At 38.8% G+C, this 19,317-nt stretch overlaps 1 protein-coding gene across 2 annotated transcripts in view; it reads left to right on the forward strand.

Moving 5' to 3' along the window:
* COL4A5 (collagen type IV alpha 5 chain) overlaps window positions 1-13,007 on the forward strand; it is a 226,166-nt gene extending 213,159 nt beyond the window's left edge. For both annotated transcript variants that reach the window (XM_065900585.1, XM_065900587.1), the window contains 9 exons: window positions 957-1,029; window positions 1,166-1,237; window positions 2,058-2,186; window positions 3,009-3,107; window positions 4,604-4,816; window positions 9,458-9,635; window positions 11,451-11,565; window positions 11,913-12,085; window positions 12,926-13,007. In XM_065900585.1, coding sequence (XP_065756657.1) covers window positions 957-1,029; window positions 1,166-1,237; window positions 2,058-2,186; window positions 3,009-3,107; window positions 4,604-4,816; window positions 9,458-9,635; window positions 11,451-11,565; window positions 11,913-12,085; window positions 12,926-13,007 — 1,134 coding nt within the window. The remainder of the gene's footprint in view (window positions 1-956; window positions 1,030-1,165; window positions 1,238-2,057; window positions 2,187-3,008; window positions 3,108-4,603; window positions 4,817-9,457; window positions 9,636-11,450; window positions 11,566-11,912; window positions 12,086-12,925) is intronic.
* Window positions 13,008-19,317: the final 6,310 nt, after the last annotated feature.

Raw genomic sequence — 19,317 nt, forward strand, 5'->3', positions numbered from 1 at the left:
TCATTATGGACTCATAAATTCTCATTCTCTTCAATGATTCATAATTTTTATTCTATTATTACTTATTTTGATGCTCAACCTGTCCTAGATTTGGGAGCTCCTTCAAGCTGGATCCTGTGACTTTCTGACATGCCCCCCCGTTTTAAAGTTCTTTCTTACGTTTGGGCATAAGATGTTCCAGCCTTGCCTCTTTTTTCATTACTACTAATAAGAGCTTCATCGTTCCACACTTATTTTCCCTTTAGATCCATTCTAGAGTTATTTTCAACTCTTCTTCTTCCCATTGTTTTCCTGGTCCTCAAACCCAATTAATTAATAAGCCCACTATATTTTTTTGCTTAGTCTTTCAGACTTTATCATTTCTTAGATTCTAATTCACACACTTACCACATCAGGGCTACACTAAAAAAGAAGTGCCGGGCTTCCCTGGTGGCGCAGTGGTTGAGAATCCGCCTGCCGATGCAGGGGACACGGGTTCATGCCCCGGTCTGGGAAGATCCCACATGCCGTGGAGCGGCTGGGCCCGTGAGCCATGGCCACTGAGCCTGCACGTCCGGAGCCTGTGCTCCACAATGGGAGAGGCCACAACAGTGAGAGACCCACGTACCACAAAAAAAAAAAAAGTGTCTTTGTTAATGATAGTAAAATAATAACTAAATTTATTAAGTATATATCATATGCCAATCACTTTTCTAAGTACTTAATATGAATTATCTCATGTAGTCCTCACAACAACTTCATGGAGTAGATACTATTATTTTCTGTATGTTAGAGGTGAGAAAATGATGCATCAAAGAAGTTAAACAACTCAAGGTCACATAAGCTAATAAGAGGTGAATTGGGTTTTGAATCCTGGAAGTCTGACTCTAGAGCCAGTGCTACAAATCACCACCTATGCCCTCACTTCCTTCCCTCCTCCCAACTTTTTTCTAAAATTAATGATTTTATTTATTCAGGGTAATCCTGGCCGGCCAGGTCTCAATGGAATGAAAGGAGATCCTGGTCTCCCTGGTGTTCCAGGATTTCCAGGTATTTGAAGGGGTGTTTGGAAGTTTCCCTCTTTACATTAAACTACTTTGGGAGAAGACACCCATTTTCTGATTTGGCTGGGTAAAGGCTGTGGCCCTGTTGCTTTGCTGTGCAATTGTGTGTACCTTCTTTGCAGGCATGAAAGGACCCAGTGGAGAACCTGGTTCAGCTGGCCCTGAGGGGGATCCAGGACTTATTGGCCCCCCAGGTAAGAGTTATTTCTGGAGCTAGTTATACCTGATACTTAAACTCATTGAAGAATTTGAAAGTTTGCATTCTGCCTTTCAACCAAAACTTTCAGAGTCTCAGTCCCCAACAACTGAGGGGAAATAGGCAGGACTCTCCCTCTATTAACTGATCTTCTCAAGCTCTCTATTTCAATAATGTAATATCAGGAGCAGACCTTTTAAGTTTAAGGTAGATGCAGGACCAACAAGAATGCTTCAATGAGATTTTTATTGACCTTTATACTAACTTTCCCGTATTCACTTGAATAGATCACAAGAGCAAGTCACATAAGTATGTTTGTATATTTTTAATATGAAAAGAGTTCTTTTTGCTGAGAGACTTAAAGAGGTTTCCTGTAAACTGTGAAACAGAGCATCTACTAAATTCCTCTACTAGTTAGTTCAGTGGGTCCCTTGACAAGCACAACAAACAAGAACTGCAAATGATGTTAGAATCAGAATGGACTCTACAACAAATAGAATTGTCTAACCTTGACACCAGTGTTCACAGATTTGCAGTGGATTAGACTTCCTTGTAACCGAGTCATGATTCAAGGCTTGAAAATTGAGACAATATGCCTAATTTGTCCATGGACCCTAAGAAAATTATTTATTTTTTCAGCCTTTTGGGTGAGATAATGATAATTTTCCCAAACAGATTTCTGTTGGACATAGCAAATTCTAATACATGTAACTTGTTTCTCTCAAACCAATTCTTATTCTGATCTGAGGTTACTTTGGCATCCATTCTTTCCGACCTTTCTCTTCCCTACCTTCAACTTCATGTGCTTTGCCTCTTAGGCCCCCCTGGATTACCTGGTCCTTCAGGACAGAGTATTGTAATCAAAGGAGATGCTGGTCCGCCAGGGGTTCCAGGCCAGCCTGGATTAAAAGGTCTACCAGGACTACCAGGACCTCAAGGTTTACCAGGTACCTTTGTAGATCATCTTTTTAAGCTTTATGTATTTGAAAACATTTCCCTCATTCTTCTTTCACTTGTTAGAGTTTGTCTCTGACGATAGGAGTCTCAGCAACTAGTAGAATACCAGACCACTAGGTTCCATTTCCTTTTCTCCTTGAAAGTGTTCATTTCTCATGCCCTAATTTCTTTTAGGCCCAGTCCAATTTCTTTTAACTCCTCTGGCTATCCTAACTTGAATGATTAGGTTAATGTTGTTAAAATCTCTGTAATGAAATTAATATGCATTTAAGATATGGTGCTTTCTCTATCCCAACCACAAGAAGGATAGAAGGCTGATTTGGTGGGCTATCAGTTCCCCACTGTGAGGCCTCCTGATTTTCAAACTAAATCCTATCTAGTTGGCCATTTGACTCTATGCTTGCAGCCAACTTTGATTAAAAAGAAAGCTAGAAACTAACTTGTCTTTCTGTTTTATCAGGTGGCTTAATAGCAGTTTTTTCATAAATAAAGTGTACCAGGCAGTAACAGCCTTGCCTATGGTGAGATATATAATAAAAGTTGGCCTTGCGCTCTATCTTGTTCTGAAGGCGAGGAGAACACAACTGCCATATTATGGAAATCTCCACAGAGGCAAATGAATTGTTTAAAATTAAAGCTAAATCCTTGTCTGCTTCTTTTGTCCTGGGCTTGAGCTGTTCCTTCATTTATCTGAATTAAAGACAAAACCAGATTATGACTTCAGTGACACTCGAGGACCTAAGTGTCCCAAATCTATCTGGATGTGGATTTATTCTACCCACATTTGAAAACCCTACTTCATTTTCCTATAGGTCCAATTGGCCCTCCAGGAGATCCTGGACGCAATGGACTCCCTGGCTTTGATGGTGCAGGAGGGCACAAAGGAGACCCAGGTTTACCAGGCCAGCCAGGTGAGACATGCTGCTGATACTAGTTTTTAAGTCTGGGGGACCTCTGGACGTACGGCCTCCGATTGAAGCTGTGAGAGCCTCCTCTTGAGAGAGCATAGCTAGGTAGGGAGTCTGTTGCTTGGGAAAAATGGGATGACACAGATGTGCCAATATAAGAGAAGCATAGAAAGGTGGTTTTTATTTATGTGTTTAGAGCACTGGAAAACCCAACTTTTCCTCAAAATGAGGATTTTCCAGGTACTCACTGTACTTAACTTCTGATAATTTTCAGTGTTTTTTTAATAAATTTATTTATTTTATTTATTTATTTTTGGCTGCGTTGGGTCTTCATTGCTGCGCGTGGGCTTTCTCTAGTTGTGGCGAGCGGGGTCTACTCTTCGTTGCGGTGTGTGGTCTTCTCATTGTGGTGGCTTCTCTTGTTGCGGAGCCCGGGCTCTAGGCGTGTGGGCTTCAGTAGTTGTGGCACATGGACTCGCTAGTTGTGGCACGCAGGCTCAGTCGTTGTGGCTCACAGGCTCTAGAGCACAGGCTCAGTAGTTGTGGTGCACGGGCTTAGTTGCTCCGCAGCATGTGGGATCTTCCCGGACCAGGACTCGAACCTGTGTCCCCTTCATTGGCAGGCGGATTCTTAACCACTGCGCCACCAGGGAAGTCCCTCAATATGTTTTAACAACTTTAGCTAATATAAATATAACTAAATAATATAAGCATAAAGGTTTGTATTGGTAAAAACTAGCAGCGGCAACAAGGCAGGTCGGTGATAACTGTGTTGCTCCTAGAACCAACACCCTCCTGTTTCATTAACTGTATTTCTAGGGAAGAAACAAGTTAGTGCCATCTTCATCACATATATGGGCATTGCTGTGAAATTCCCCCAAATGAAAATCTATACACACAGTGGCCAAAGGCCTGTAAATAGAGAAAATTTTTAAATAAGCTCGAGTGGCCAAATGGAGAATGGGAACCAGTGGTAGATTGAAATTAGACATTTTGAGAAGTTTCCTTAGAGTACCCAGCCTATTCTCTAAACAAAAAGGTATGCGTGAGAATAATTCCCCAGACAGATTCAAAGGAAAATGTTTATCAGCACTGAAGCTGGCAGGTTGATGGCAGCCACACCCCTCCTTTCTCGCTGATGAACAAAACAGCAGGCTGAAATTTCGTCATGGGGTTTGCACTCCTTTAGTACAGCAAGAGACTAGATAACACAAACCCCCCAAATAAGCATCACACTTTCCCATCTAATGTTCCATTCACTCAGTATTTATTTAGTGCCTAATGTCATCAACCAATTTCAGAAGAAAAAGAATACATTTAAATCTCTTTGAGGGCAGGGACTGTATTTTATTTATCTCCAAATCCATGATATCTGACAATGCCTTTGTAGACATTCTATAAATATTAACTAATCAAACAAGGTCATAATGTTGTGTCGATAGCCATAATAGGGAATCAGAGCTTACTTAATTTGTATACTGATGATTCTTTGGAAATAGGTATCCGTGGTTTGGATGGTCCCCCCGGGCCAGATGGATTGCAAGGTCCCCCAGGTCCCCCTGGAACCTCCTCTGTTGCCCATGGATTTCTCATCACACGTCACAGCCAGACAACAGATGCACCACAATGCCCACAGGGAACTATCCAGGTTTATGAAGGCTTTTCACTCCTGTATGTACAAGGAAATAAAAGAGCTCACGGTCAAGACTTGGGTGAGATAATCAGCATCTTATTTCTTACTATGCATTTTGTTTTTGTTTTGAAAATCTTGTTGGGTTCTAGAGTAGCCTTGGCCAAAGTGTCTCTCTCTATTCTTTTGGGGCTTCTAAACTGAAGATCATGTCAAGGGCAGCTGAATATATTCACTATAAGTTTTAAATAAATAATATTTAACTTTAAACTAAAAGCATTGATTAGCTAGTGTGAGGTACAATTCTTGGCCTAAAGCAAGGCATTTGGAAAGGGCCATATGTACTTTTGTTAGCTTAGTTATTGAGGAAACAGATTCTCTGGGCTCTCTATAGTATAGCAGCTGCTTAAGGGGGCAGTGTTCGTAACTCATGGGAGATAGTTTCCTCTTTTCTGACACTGGTCTTTATCAAGTTAAAGATAAGTTGCTGAAGAGAATCTTGGATTCTAGATCAAAGAAAGTAAGGTCATTGCTTAATTTTGCTAGTTCATGAATAAGCACCTTAGCTTTATAAAGTGTTATCAGAGTAGTTTAAAGCTGTACAAAGCACCATATTTCCATATAGGATCCACTTCATTTAATGTGTTCTCATGCATCTTCTCTATGCTATAGGGTGGGCAGTTTTGTTGATGGGATGAGGCTGGACTGAATGACTTTCAAGACCTCTTCCAAATCCCTAACATTTCTTTTTCTGGAATTCTGACTTTTCATTTTGAGGCCCCATTGTTTGACCTGGGGCTGCCTATTTTAGAAATCACTATCCCTTCTGCCTCCATAAAGACATTTAAGAAGATAGTCTAGGTCTCCAGTTTCTGGGGTCTCCATAGTAAGAGGCCTTCTGAAGTCTCTTTACCTGGGCCATTCTGTGAAAACAGTTCTGCAGCAACAGAGACCTCCAGAGGTCTGCTGTGCTCACTCTGTTCCAGGGCACATGGCCACACCTGCCAGGCACATCTACCTACATGGAAGCCAGTAGTCACAGGTCATTTTAAAGAGCCTAATAAAGTAGGAGTTTGCCAAACAGCTTTCTTCTTTCTCTTCTACTTCTCTTTTTTTCCTTTTCATCTTCCCTCTGCTACTTTTCCTTCTCTCTTTTGCTTTCTTTATGTAGCATCTTTTTCTAATTTTAGAATCAACAAATCTTCATTATGAAAATATTCTTATCTTTTAGATAATTTTCTCTAGTTTTTCTCCCATAAACTTTTTTTTTTTTTTTTTTTTTTTTGCGGTACACGGGCCTCTCACTATTGTGGCCTCTCCAGTTGCGAAGCACAGGCTCCGGACACACAGGCTCAGCGGCCATGGCTCATGGGCCCAGCCGCTCTGCGGCATGTGGGATCTTCCCGGACTGGGGCACGAACCCATGTCCCTGCATCGGCAGGCGGACTCTCAACCACTGCGCCACCAGGGAAGCCCTCCCATAAACTTTTTCTCCTTTTATTCCGTTCTCTCTTTACTGTCAGAGTCTAGCTTATACCCGTAATCAAGCTTATAAACTTCAAATCTCTAACCTATCTAGTGAATAGAAAGCATTAGATGTTTTTGAACATCATGAAATTCACAAATGTAATGCAAAGAAAAAATGGGATCTCTTACCCTGTATATCACTATAACTTTTCAAAATGTGTGTATCTGGTCAAACGAGACCTATCATAGTATGTATTCAGACGTAGAGGCTATAAACTGGCCCTGACTCAGGTACAGCTTATGCCTCAGACATAGGAAGGCCATGATAGGGCCCAAGATCCCAAGTGTGATACTGGATTGCAAGGGTCTATGCTTAGAGCTCACTCAAGGATCAAACTGGAGATATCTTGATGGCTAAGCAAAGAATAGTTATAGGTTTGATGTTAAGGAAACAATCACCTGATTAAGTAAATACATAGTCTCTGCTGGATTAGTGAAAGGATTATGGTGTATAAAAAAGAGGGTGGAGGAAACACACTGAATACTAAAACTGTTCTGTCTGGGAGAAAAAAAGCATACTAGGACCATTAGTCTATAGTTTTAATAGAGGCATTGAGAGTTCATGAGATCACAGTCTCTTTGAATGTTTAGAAACTATAACCAGAATTCTGCATCATTATGGGTAGCCTACAGCATAAATATAACCAAACACCCATGTTCTCATCATTATGGGCATTCCTTTTATGCACATCTTCCTTTTCTTTCTGAGGCCAGGGATATTTCCATCTCTGTCCCTGATTAGTAATGTTAGTTTTATTTTTAAATTACTTTATAATTTAAAAGTACTTTCATATTCATTATCCAATTTGATTTTCACAACTATGATCAAGAATGATATAGGACAAGTATTGTATTTTTCCACTACACACACCCACATGCACGCGCACGCGTGCGCGCACGCACACACACACACACACACACACACACAAACTGGCTAAGCGGTTAAGTGACTTATTCAAAACCACACACTCAGAAAGTGATGGAGATAAGAATTGACTCCAACACCTACCAATTCTTTTTTTTTTATTGAAGTATAGCTGATTTACAATGTTGTGTTAATTTCTGCTGTACAGCAAAGTGATTCAGTTATACATATATATGCATTCTTTTTTATATTCTTTTCCATTACGGTTTATCTCAGGATACTGAATATAGTTCCCTGTGCTATATACAGTAGGACCTTGTTGCTTATCCATTCTATACATAATAGTTTGCATCTACTAACTTCAGACTCCCAGTTCAACCCTCCCCAAACCCCCTACCCCTTGGCAACCACAAGTCTGTCCTCTATGTCTGTGAGTCTGTTTCTAGTTTGAAGATAGTTTCATTTGTAACACCTACCAATTCTAAACCCATTCGTTTTTCAGTTATGTCAGTTTTGTTATTTGCTCTCACATGACTTTGAAATCGTTCACCTCTCTGAGCCATTTTTTTCTGAAAAAAGTATAAATTACAATAAATCAATGCTTTTCAACCTGGGGAACTTTTGAAAAGGTTCCTAGGCCCATCCCAAACCTATTATATAAAAATTCCCAGTGATTCTGACAGTCTACCAGTTTTAAGAATTATTGGTCTTTTGTCAGTCACCTTCAGCCTGAGATAAGCATACCCCTTTGGATACATGAGGAATTTCCAATGTATAATTTTAAAGGACTTAGTTTACAAATCCTCAACTTTCATATGTACTTTCTCCTAAAGTCGAACTGCCTGTGTATGTGCTTTGGATAATCTTGTTTCCCACGTCCCCTTTCACTACCACCCATCTCCCACTTTATAAAAGACTCATACTATGGCATATTGCCTTGAAACATGAAAACCTCTAGGGGACAAATTCAGAGGAACAATTCAAAATGGCTTTGTTAAAGTCTCCATCAACTCAGGCTCTATAATTCACTTCTAATCCATCTCATTAGGAAATGCATTTCCAATAAAAGTTTTCTTTTAACGTTTAGTAATTATCAAATTTTATAATAAACTATCTTTTTGATCAATGTGAATTAGTAATTATTATGATGATGACCATTCAAAATAAAATATTTAACATGTAAAGCCTTAGGGTCACAGAAAGTTTTTAAAAGTTACTTTAAATTTTTGTTTCAGAAAACTATGATTGGATAATCAGTAAAAGACTTTCAAAAATAAAAAAAAATACATTAGGATAAAACTGTGTGAGAGAAGTGGAATGGAAATATAATTTCCAAATGCAAAAGGAGCACTGTATAATTTCCAGTTATTAAAGATGAGTTTATGCACTTTTCAAAAGGTTTATTGTTAGGTTTCAAATACTTACATTGGATACATTTAAAAGAGTGATGTCAAAGTTTGTTTTTAAATATAAATATTCACAAAACACTACAAATGACAGCTGGCAATGTTGAAATGTGGTTTGCAAAATTCCAGGCTCCGGTATTACAAAGTATAGAAGGGTGGGTTTGAAGCCAAGAGACAATAAGCAATAACTTAATAACTGGCACAGTATCAATTTAAACTTCTGATGAAAAATTTGAGATGTCAACTTAAAAATGTGTGAGGGGGTTACATCATTTTTCATCATTCTTTTGTGAGTAAATGAGAAAAGAATGGCCTAATCGCTGGTAGAGATAACCTCTATTGCCCCTACCAGCTCAGAAATTTAAAGACTCTAGTTCCTTTCCTTTTTTTTCCCCTTACGTTCTTCCTTTCTCCCTTATTCACTTTTTTCCCTTGTATTATTTACCTGCAAACCTGTCTATGGTTGCTATGCATAATTAGTCAGCACTACAGTTTTCCCTAGGCTTAAAGAGATTGTGAACCCACATAAGACATACACTGGGGATGTCTTGGAAGAAGCGAGGACAGCCCGGAGAGGAAATACTGATATGATATTATAAGGAATCAGTGTGTGCCTTTCACTCGTCTACAATAAATTACCCAATATTCTCCATAAGACACCATTGTTTATAAGATGCCTCACCAGTTTAAAAACAGTGCTGGGGAGTATATAATAAGCTACCACAATAAATGTCTACATAAGTTGTAAGATCTCTCCTGATTTTAGAGATGTAAAAACATGAGTAAATGTGCATCTTATAACTGAAGAAGTAAAGTATATTTATTATCTAAGAGATGGGGGAAAGTTCCTCTTTAAAAGGTTGTTAGTATGTTAGAAGAAACTAATCATCATGACATTTTTTCTTTTTCTCCCCATTCTTCCCAGGAACGGCTGGCAGCTGCCTTCGTCGCTTCAGTACCATGCCTTTCATGTTCTGCAACATCAATAATGTTTGCAACTTTGCTTCAAGAAATGACTATTCTTACTGGCTCTCCACCCCAGAGCCCATGCCAATGAGCATGGAGCCCCTGAAGGGCCAGAGCATCCAGCCATTCATTAGTCGGTGAGACACTGGTATACCTTTGATTTTTATCAATCTCCAGTTAGTTTAGCTAGTTAGTTTAGCTAGTTAGAAATGAGTCCAAAGCTAATAATCTGATCATATTCATCTCAGGTTAGGTAGAATAGAGGTGCCTTTATAATACTCAGTGCAGTATGTAGTTCGATCCATATTTATCAGGGATCTACTTTTGACCAGGACCCATGATAGACTAGTGTAATATACAAAAGAAGCTCACAGTCTAGTCACTAGGCAAATATATGTAAATTAATATGTATCAGGCTTGGGCTAAGTGCTGCCATAGATCCAGTAAAGTGTTATGAAAGCACTGGGAAAGGGATATTTAAAGGACTTGAGACACAGGCATTTATAAGGGAGAAAGGCATACTAGGTAGAGAACACTGGAATGGGTTGTAGACTGATAGGTCTAGAATGTAGTTTCTAAAAGTTGCAGAGGGAGAAGAGATCAGAAAGTTAGCCTGGACCTAGACTGTAGAAGGCTTTCAATGTTAGGTTTTAGTTCTGAATTTATTTGGTATGTAATGGGGACATCTGACATTTTTGAGCTTTCAGGGAAGATTACAGAAGCATCAGTGTATAACATGGATTTCAAAGGGGATAGTCCAGAGGTGGAGAGAGCAGTTAGATTGAGAATATTGCTGTAGTCCTGGTAGGAGTGGATTGGAACTCTCAGTAGGGTACATGTATCACATTAATAGAATAAATAAGATTTGGCATGATTAGTTATGGGAAGGAGAAAGTGGTAGCTGAGACTTGGCACATGAGTAACTAAGAGGAGGGTGGTACCATTAATAGAGATTTCCTAGAGTGTTGCTACATTAGAACCCTAGTTTAACTCGACCTCCTAGGCATGTTAGATATTGCCATTTTCATTCTGATCATGACCCAATTGACCTAGGAGTCTAGTAACCATAAAGGGTGAATCACTGGAAACTCTAGTTTCTTTGACATTGAATATAAAGGTTAAACCTCGTTCAGCCTCTCTTAATAGCAAATCCATGGTGCCCTTTTCAATATATTTGCCCAAATCCTATGGGAATTCATTTTTTTGTGTGTGATTTTTTTTTTTTGTCAGTCCCAACCTTGGGAATAAAAGATCCCCTAAAGGCATTCCCTATTTTGTAGATAAACTTTACCAAATTGGTTTAGTCATATTTCAAAAGGTACCCTCATGCTCTTTACTAAAGATTTGGTAGACTCAGCTGTATTTTACTTGATTTTATAGATTTAAGCCACATCTCCAAGTGCCTGGGTACTTGCCCAGCATTCTGGGTGTGTTGTACTTCTACAGATATGGCCAAATGGTTAATAAATATCCTTTGGGCCAAAAATAATGGGTGGGGATTAAGAAAGTGTCTGTTTCTTGTCTTTTTAAGTTTGCTAGACATTGTTCTTACCACCGTTTTAGCATTACTAAATGTCTCCCCTCCAGTTGGGCACTTTGACAGCAAGTAGTATGTGCGGTACACTAAGCCAAACTCTTACAGCAATTATGACATTGACTATAGCAAGTATGGATACAAATTTAGGGCAGAATAGAAAATGAAAATGCTGTAGCAGTGGTTCTGTAGTTTCTTTTTTAAAAAGCTTACACTTTTCATTTATAAATTTATTATGTATATTGGGAGACTGGGCTTATGCAGAAGCAATTCTCAAAGTGCGTTTTTCTCCTCTTTTTCTGAGCACTGAAGACACCTTAATGGGCTTTTATACCAGGAAGCCTTCCAAAGAAGAGGGACTGCTATTTCCCACATGCTTACTCTGTAGATTGTGTTCCTTCTGCCTTTCCCTTACCAGATGCGCAGTATGTGAAGCTCCGGCCGTGGTGATTGCAGTTCACAGTCAGACCATCCAGATTCCCCGTTGTCCTCAGGGATGGGATTCTCTCTGGATTGGTTATTCCTTCATGATGGTATGCAACACTCTTCCTTGTCTTTGTCATCAAAGCTGACTGTCCGTCATATCTACATTTCTATCTAATATGAGGAATCCGTATCATTTATGTAGTAGGAAGCTTGAACCTCATATAGCTTCTATCCAAGCACTGTGTTCCCTCTCATACATTTGCTGGAACATATTTTCATAATCTGCCTGTTTCTTCTGTTGGATACTTTTGGTGTGGATACTGTTCTGTTACCACTGGCTCTAGTTCCTTCACTGGCTTTGAATTTTTGGCCCAGCTCAGCATATATCTTTGGATGTTCGCTAGGGTATCATGGCACATGGGTATTGTGGCACATTTTCCCTTGTCTTTTCTAGCACACAAGTGCAGGGGCAGAGGGCTCAGGTCAAGCCCTGGCCTCCCCTGGTTCCTGCTTGGAAGAGTTTCGTTCAGCTCCCTTCATTGAGTGTCATGGGCGGGGGACCTGCAACTATTATGCCAACTCCTACAGCTTTTGGCTGGCAACTGTAGATGTGTCAGACATGTTCAGGTAAGGTGCTTATGGCTTTAGTTTAGGTCCTAAGCTTCCTTCAGAGGTGCTAGCGAACAGAGAGGCAGTTCATGGATGGTTTATACCCAACAAATATTAGGAATTTAAAGGACCATGTCGTTTATTCTTGCTTGTTCTCCTCATATACCAGATTCAGGTCAGCAAAGCAGACTTGGCTAATAATAGGTATATGTAGTTTGAGATGGCTTGGTAATAATTCTTCAAAAGCAAAACAGAGCAAGGAAAGGTTATGTGACCTGCTCAATAACAAGTGAGCAACTGAAGCCACCCCAGAAATTGAAGCAATAATCTGTGTTGCCTTCCCCAGTCCAGTAGTCTCCTTTCCCAGAATGTTTTCAAGGCTCTCATCCAAGTGTTTGACTGAGTAAGACCACGTATGATACATGTACCTCAGGCTACTTTATCCTATTGGAATTTTTTTTCAATTTCAATTTATTTTTATATGTTGCTTTTTTTGTTATCATTAATATTTTTCTTATGTATCATCTTTATGTAATTGTTATGTGTTATGTATTATCATTTATTCATCATCAATTGCCCAGATCCCTCTCATTCTAGGACCATTAAAAAAATGTATAAGAGAAAGAGAGGGAGAGACAAATAGACAAGGGTAATGGCAGCAGGGAGGAGAATCACAAAAATACCTATGACCACTAATGACTCTTAGGCTATAGCAGTCATTGCGTTAGATTGCATTGCTCAAAAGTTAACCAGTAAGTCATCAGAAGAGCTACTGAAACACAAAGAGAATGTTTACATATGAATTTGAACCAAATACCAGAAAAGGCTAATCTGATAATCTTGTTTCTTATTTCCCAGCAAACCTCAGTCAGAAACGCTGAAAGCAGGAGACTTGAGGACACGTATTAGTCGATGTCAAGTGTGCATGAAGAGGACATAACATTTTGAAGAATTCCTTGTGTGTTTTTAAATGTGATATATATATATATATGTATATATGTATATGTATATACATATATATATATATATATATATATATATTTCCCAGGATGCAACGTCTCACTCTCCCCAACTTTACCACTGCTGCCACCAATGGTGCTACTATATATGACCAGGAGAACATGCTGACTAGTAATCATGAAGATTCAAATGTACCTCAGCAATGTGCCAGAGCAAGGTCTCTACTATTTTTCTACGAACAAAATAAGGAAATGAATTTACTTTTTGGGTCCAGAATGACTTTCCCCAAGGATTATAAGATGAAGATTATATATTTTGCCCAGTAACTAAAATGGCACGTTAAAAATTCAATTAAGAGAAGAATCACACTGAGTAAAATAAAAGACTGCAGTTTGGGGGAAGAATTATTTTTCATGGTGCTACTAATCCTACTGTATCCCAGTTTTTTAATATAAAATTGTTAAGCTTATTTTGCTCTGTAAGTACAGAATGTGTATATTGTGTAAACAGCCTTTTAGCTCAAAATGTTGAGTCATTTAGATGTGACCTGACATGAATCACTCTTTACAGAAAACTTAGGAAAACCTAGAATACAAACAGCAAGATTTTATATCCATGTTTATCAAAGTGAGAGAATTTATATTCTCGCATCGAGTTATTACCGAGAGTGAATATAACTTGAGTTTTATCCCCTAAGTTCTTATTTGACTTTTTTTTAAAAAAATAGGTCATTTTTAGTCACTTTAATCAGAATTTTAAATGTACATGTTACATACCAAATTATAATATTTAATGAAGTAATTTCTCTTTTGCTGTATTCTCCAAGACACTCTTAACACTAGATGCCCCCAGCTTTGATGTTTCTTACATCTTGTTTTTGCTCATCCCCGACTGGGCAAAGTTCTCCCAAATAATTTTGAGAAACAAAAATGTATTTAAAAAATTGACAATTCTTTTCCCTGTGCTTTTTATGTAAGAATTATTCTCCTGTGGGCTGTGCTTGTACAAGAACTGGGAAGACAATACTTAGTCTTCTCTCTTCAATTACAAAGCCAATTGATGTTTCTTACTTTTTTATTTTAAACGTTTTATTATAAATAGTCATAAGAATACCTTATTTCCCTAGCTGTCATCTTCTCACTTAATGTTTTTTAACTCACCAATATCAATTTAATTAAAGATATCATATGTTGTAAGGATGGTTTGTTGTGTATCTCTTCAGGCTATGTGTAAAAATCTGCTCATTTACAGATAGACTACACATCTGCACATCAGCAGGTAGTCTGCCTTCTCAGAGAATCATTTAGAGCAGTTCTAAAGCAAAAGGAGTTTCTGCAGACTTTGATCACTCTGATACCTGATAGGAGACATAGTAATGTACTTTTTCCAATGAAGAAAACAACTCCTTGGAAAGTATTTTTGAGGTAATAAGTTTATTAACAACATTGTGTTGATGGCTGAGAAAGGAAGCAGAACTACTTTCTATTTTGGGAAGAATTCATTAATAATCTTTAAAGCAGATTAGTGAGTTAATATTCCTAATGATTAAGAATGAACACATGTAGCTCTCTAAAATCGTTGAGGACTTGCCTCTATAATAAAATGTGTATTATAGCTAAGATATGAAACAACCAAATGATTTTGAGAATTTTAGACCCTAATATGAACCCATGTAAAAACTAAAGCTTAGAGTGTATAGTGGTAAAATTTAGGTTCTAAATAATGGTAGATCATAGTGCTGATTGCTCATAATACTGTTGATTTCAAAGCTAGCCAATTGCAAATTCTAGCTTTATTTTTCCATGAGCTACACGCATGAAAACACTAACGGGTAATTGTCAGTGAAAATGCCACATTACATCCCATACATTTTTCTATATGCTGTACACCTGAAGGTTGCTCCTTGAGTTACAGCTGTAAACACTGATTCCAGAGGTTTTGCTGTTTGTAGCTTTCCCTCTCATGTTTAGCTGGTTGAAAATCTTGGCTCAGAAAGAACCTCCTAATATTTTATATTTTAATAGTTGCATGTGCAGCTGGTTTTGTGTTTCTTAAATCCCCTAACTATCCCCAGCCCTGCTTTGTTGTTTAAAGTACATGAACCCAGTCCATTCCAGGATCTTAATGTTGTTGACTCACCCTTGCCACTGAATATTCAAAGATTATTCTGATGTAACTGCTCTAGTAGTTACCTATAGTGAGTTTTGCAGTCAAATACAGTTAATGGTTTTCCCACATAGGCAGGCAATGAATGAACTGTTCTGCTTAATCAGATACAAACAGTTATTACATGTACCAACCAAATGAGATATGTGTGTGTGTGTGTATGCCACACTGCTATCACACTCATCATCTCCAAAACTTCCAAAAGTGTTTTCGCTGGACACCTTGTGACTATACAATGCCTTTTCTCACCTGGGCAAATTTGAAAAACACTTTCTATTTCTTATGGTGCCAGTGAGGTTCTTTGCCTCAATTGGCATGTTTAATTGAAATCTCACTGGTCATGCCAAGCCATCAGAAGTTTATTCATATGTTAATCACAAGAGGGCACTATCGCCTATAAAAATAAATCAACATGGGGAAAAAAATAAATGTCAGCATATATTTGTTGAGCTCATTGTTGATGAGATTCCTTGGTTTAGCTTCATGTATTCTTTCATCCTCATAAAGATCAATAGCAAGTATTTTAAGAGGTGGCCCAGTTACCCAATATCTGCATCCAAGATAAGGGACAACTTTGCTGTCAAAGATTTTCTTAAGAGCCTGATTAAGAGTTGGCTCTGGTAGTAATTCCTGTGCCTCTCAACACAGAAGCAAATGTCCCTGCTCCCCTATGCAGCCACTTTTGTTTGGCCAGGATTTCAATCGGCTTCTTTAGCAGAGAAGCTCTGTTCTCAGACTGGACTGTAAAAACACCTTCATCCATAGGCAGCTCCAAAATAAATTGAATAATATTTTTAAATCATATGTCATTTCCATTTTACAGCAGTGGTTTCTAGAGTATATTCAGGATGTTTGGAAGGTTTTTACGGTAGAAGCACTCGTAAGTTGGGACATGGAAGGAAAAAGTTGAGCTAGGCCTGTCTCCCAAGTTCCATAGCAACAAACGTTCATTAGATACTTATTAGCTGTAGGGCACCATAATAGATAGGAATCTAAAATCAACTCAACCAGAAAAATAGGTAGTCACTCTAATATTTACTCCTAAGAATAGGTATGCTGTTATTACCAAATCTAATTCTAGGCCGGACTAGGACAGATCATGAGGCTTTTTGCCAGCAGTAGCTGCCTGGAGAAAGCTGGCTCACCAACCCATTCTCTAACACATGGGCAGGCTAAAATCACATTTATGTAACCGTAATTCTCTTCTTTTATGAGTAGACAGCATGCCCAACACCTGACCCCACAGGATGACGAATTGCTGGTATCATACCAATTTATGCCACATGTCTTCTGTTTTCCTCTTCCAGATTCACATTGCATTCTTCACCCTGCTTTCTGCCCCCGAGGGTTACTGTGCTCTCTGGCTTCTGCTTGGGTTCAACCAATGCGATTCCCCAACAGGATAACAGAGTGATGTGCAAGACTGAGATTAGGGTATTTATTTTTATGGGGCCTCTAGGGTCACCTCAGGTTGGCTTGTACTCCTCAATTGAATGTCTCTGCTCCTCTCAAGATGACCTGTTCTTCTTAATTATCTCCCCCTCTGATTGTAGTAGCCTCTTCTCGTCCCTTCAGGTCTATGTTTATGATGACAAGTCTGCTGTTGCTGTGCTGCTCGCCCTGGATTCCTGCATTACCTTTTGTGGTTTCCCTACAGACTCCCTATATCTTTCTAATTAAACTCTCCTCAGACTATCCTAATATAAGTGTATTGTATGTTGTTGATAACCTGACAAATGAGCAACTGCTTCTTGTTTCCAAAATCTGTTGGAGGTGCTTTATTCTGCAGGTGGCACAATGAGGCTGAATTGATAAAACTGACATGCATGATTAGCATCTGCCACTTTGTACTGAGGGATAAGCCAACGGAAACGACTTAACATCACTTAATCTAAGACCTAGTTTACCAAGCTTTATTGGAAGCTGTGTTCCAAGGTTCTTAGGGTGAAACGAGGCAAAATATATTTGTTAATCTTAAATTATTTAACTTTTTTCAAATATTGTTTCACTGGAGCTCTAAAGAATGCATCTTGACTTCCCTCAAGGTGGTCATTTGGCTTGCTTCTTCCTACTCTGAATGAAGATTCTCAGTTGGCAGACTAGATGCTAAGCACTGGTAACTGATCCCTGAAAGCTCCAGAAAGAAAACTCCTAGTAGTACTACTTCCCCCAGAGAAATCTGCCAAGTCAGGTGTACACGCCTGTAGTTAGTTAAAAACCCCGAAGTATTACTAGGCCAAGAAATAGACAATTTAAGTCACCTAAAACAAGTGGTGTTCTAACTTCAAGAGTCCCTGTGAAAGGTGAGCCAGCAGAAATACTTCAGATCTGCTTCCCTGTGTTCATCAAGGGTACCAGAATGAATACTTAGACTGGGGATTATGGAAGATGCGACAGCCTCTAAAGCCAAAGGCAGTCTGAGACTACTTGTAAATTTCAACCAGGGCCACATGGAGCCTGCCAAGAAGTGAAGATATTTTCATTTAAAGTGAAATAGTTTTCTGGTTGATTTCCTTGGGGCCAGTAAAGTGTTTGCTATTGCCAGTCTATCGCAAGCCAGAATGGTAAACCAGATGCCAGGTTTTTGTGTCTTTCTCTGATGCAGTAATTTGACTCTTGCTTGGGCTGTAAGAAACACTATCACTGATGCCTCAGTAGCAAACAAGAGTAACACCTTACATTTATATAGTTCTCACTAAAATGTCATTCTTTAAACATTATTTCATCTGAACCTCAACAGTGCTGATCTATTCAAACTGCATTTTACAGATGCAGAAGCTGAGCCTTAGAATGGTTAAGTGACTTTCTCAAGGTCATAGAACAAACCACTAAGCTCTTTTTCACTCAGAATCTAATCATCACCATCTAGTCATGAAGATGCCTGTATCAAAAAATTCAGAATCCTATGTATTGGAGATTCCTGCCACTACAGGGCTCTCTGCCTCATGAGAAGTGATAAGTTGCATGTTTTGAAAATCTTGGTTCCTAGTTAATGATGAGTGATTTTTCCCAGCACCACTGCAGCACCTGAGACCCTTTAGAATTAGCCCTTGGACATAGGGGACTTACAGTAAACCCACGGTACCTCAGGATAATTTTGTCTGTCTGGTCCAAGTCTCTGTAGTGAAAGTAAACCTTGTGAGCCTGGCCTGGTGTCCGCCTCACATGACCTTCCTTGGGGATCTTGAATCTAGATGAGCGCCTGGAATTTGAATGCTCTGATCTACGAACACTTCAGTGCTACTAGTGTCCAAGTAAGGACCGGTGTGTATTGATTGCTATGTAAACCTGAGACCATGCAGATACTCTCTATTGTCTATTTTAAACAATGTAAAAAGTACTCTGGGGAGGGGAACTTTTCTTTAGTTCCAACAGGAAAGTTCATTATATTTCATTAACACCAGCATACATAAACACACAGAAGCAACTAGAGTTTGCTAACTATAACCTTCACTGGTCATACTTTACATGCAATAACTTTCCTTATTTGGCTCCCTTCTGCAGAAATTTAGGCTGGGAATCAAATGAAACAACATCAAACCAACTGGGCCAAGCAGTATGTGGTTACTTATCAGAATAAAAATGAAGGGAAGGTTGAAGACAAGTTGGAAAACATGTAGGCTAAAATAGGGCCCTGCTTAGCTTATAATAATCAGTACAGTAAGAAGCCAGGCTTTGAGATTACTAGACTTAAATATGTTCTTAAATTAACTGTGTACTTTCAGGTGGCAGCTGTTGCCCACCTCAAGTCCAGCAGCAGCACAGAAAACTGCCCACATGGAGTGGAAAGAGATAACAGTCTAAAGCCATTTTCACAAATGCATCCTTCTCCTGCTCTGAGAAAGCGGTATTTTCTTTTTTTTCCTGTATTCAGTTTTTTTTTAATTGAAGTATACTTGATTTACAATATTATATGTTTCAGGCGTACAGCATAGTAATTCACAATTTTAAAGGTTATATTCCACTTATGGTTATTATAAAATTTTGGCTATATTCCCTGCGTGTACTATATATCCTTGTGGCTTATTTATTTTATACATGGTAGTTTGTACCTCTTAATCCTCTACTGCTATCTTGCCTCTCCCCACTGATAACCACTACTTTGTTCTATATATCTGTCTGTT

Source organism: Phocoena phocoena, chromosome X (genome assembly GCF_963924675.1).
Source record: "Phocoena phocoena chromosome X, mPhoPho1.1, whole genome shotgun sequence".
Classification (NCBI taxonomy): Eukaryota; Metazoa; Chordata; class Mammalia; order Artiodactyla; family Phocoenidae; genus Phocoena; species Phocoena phocoena.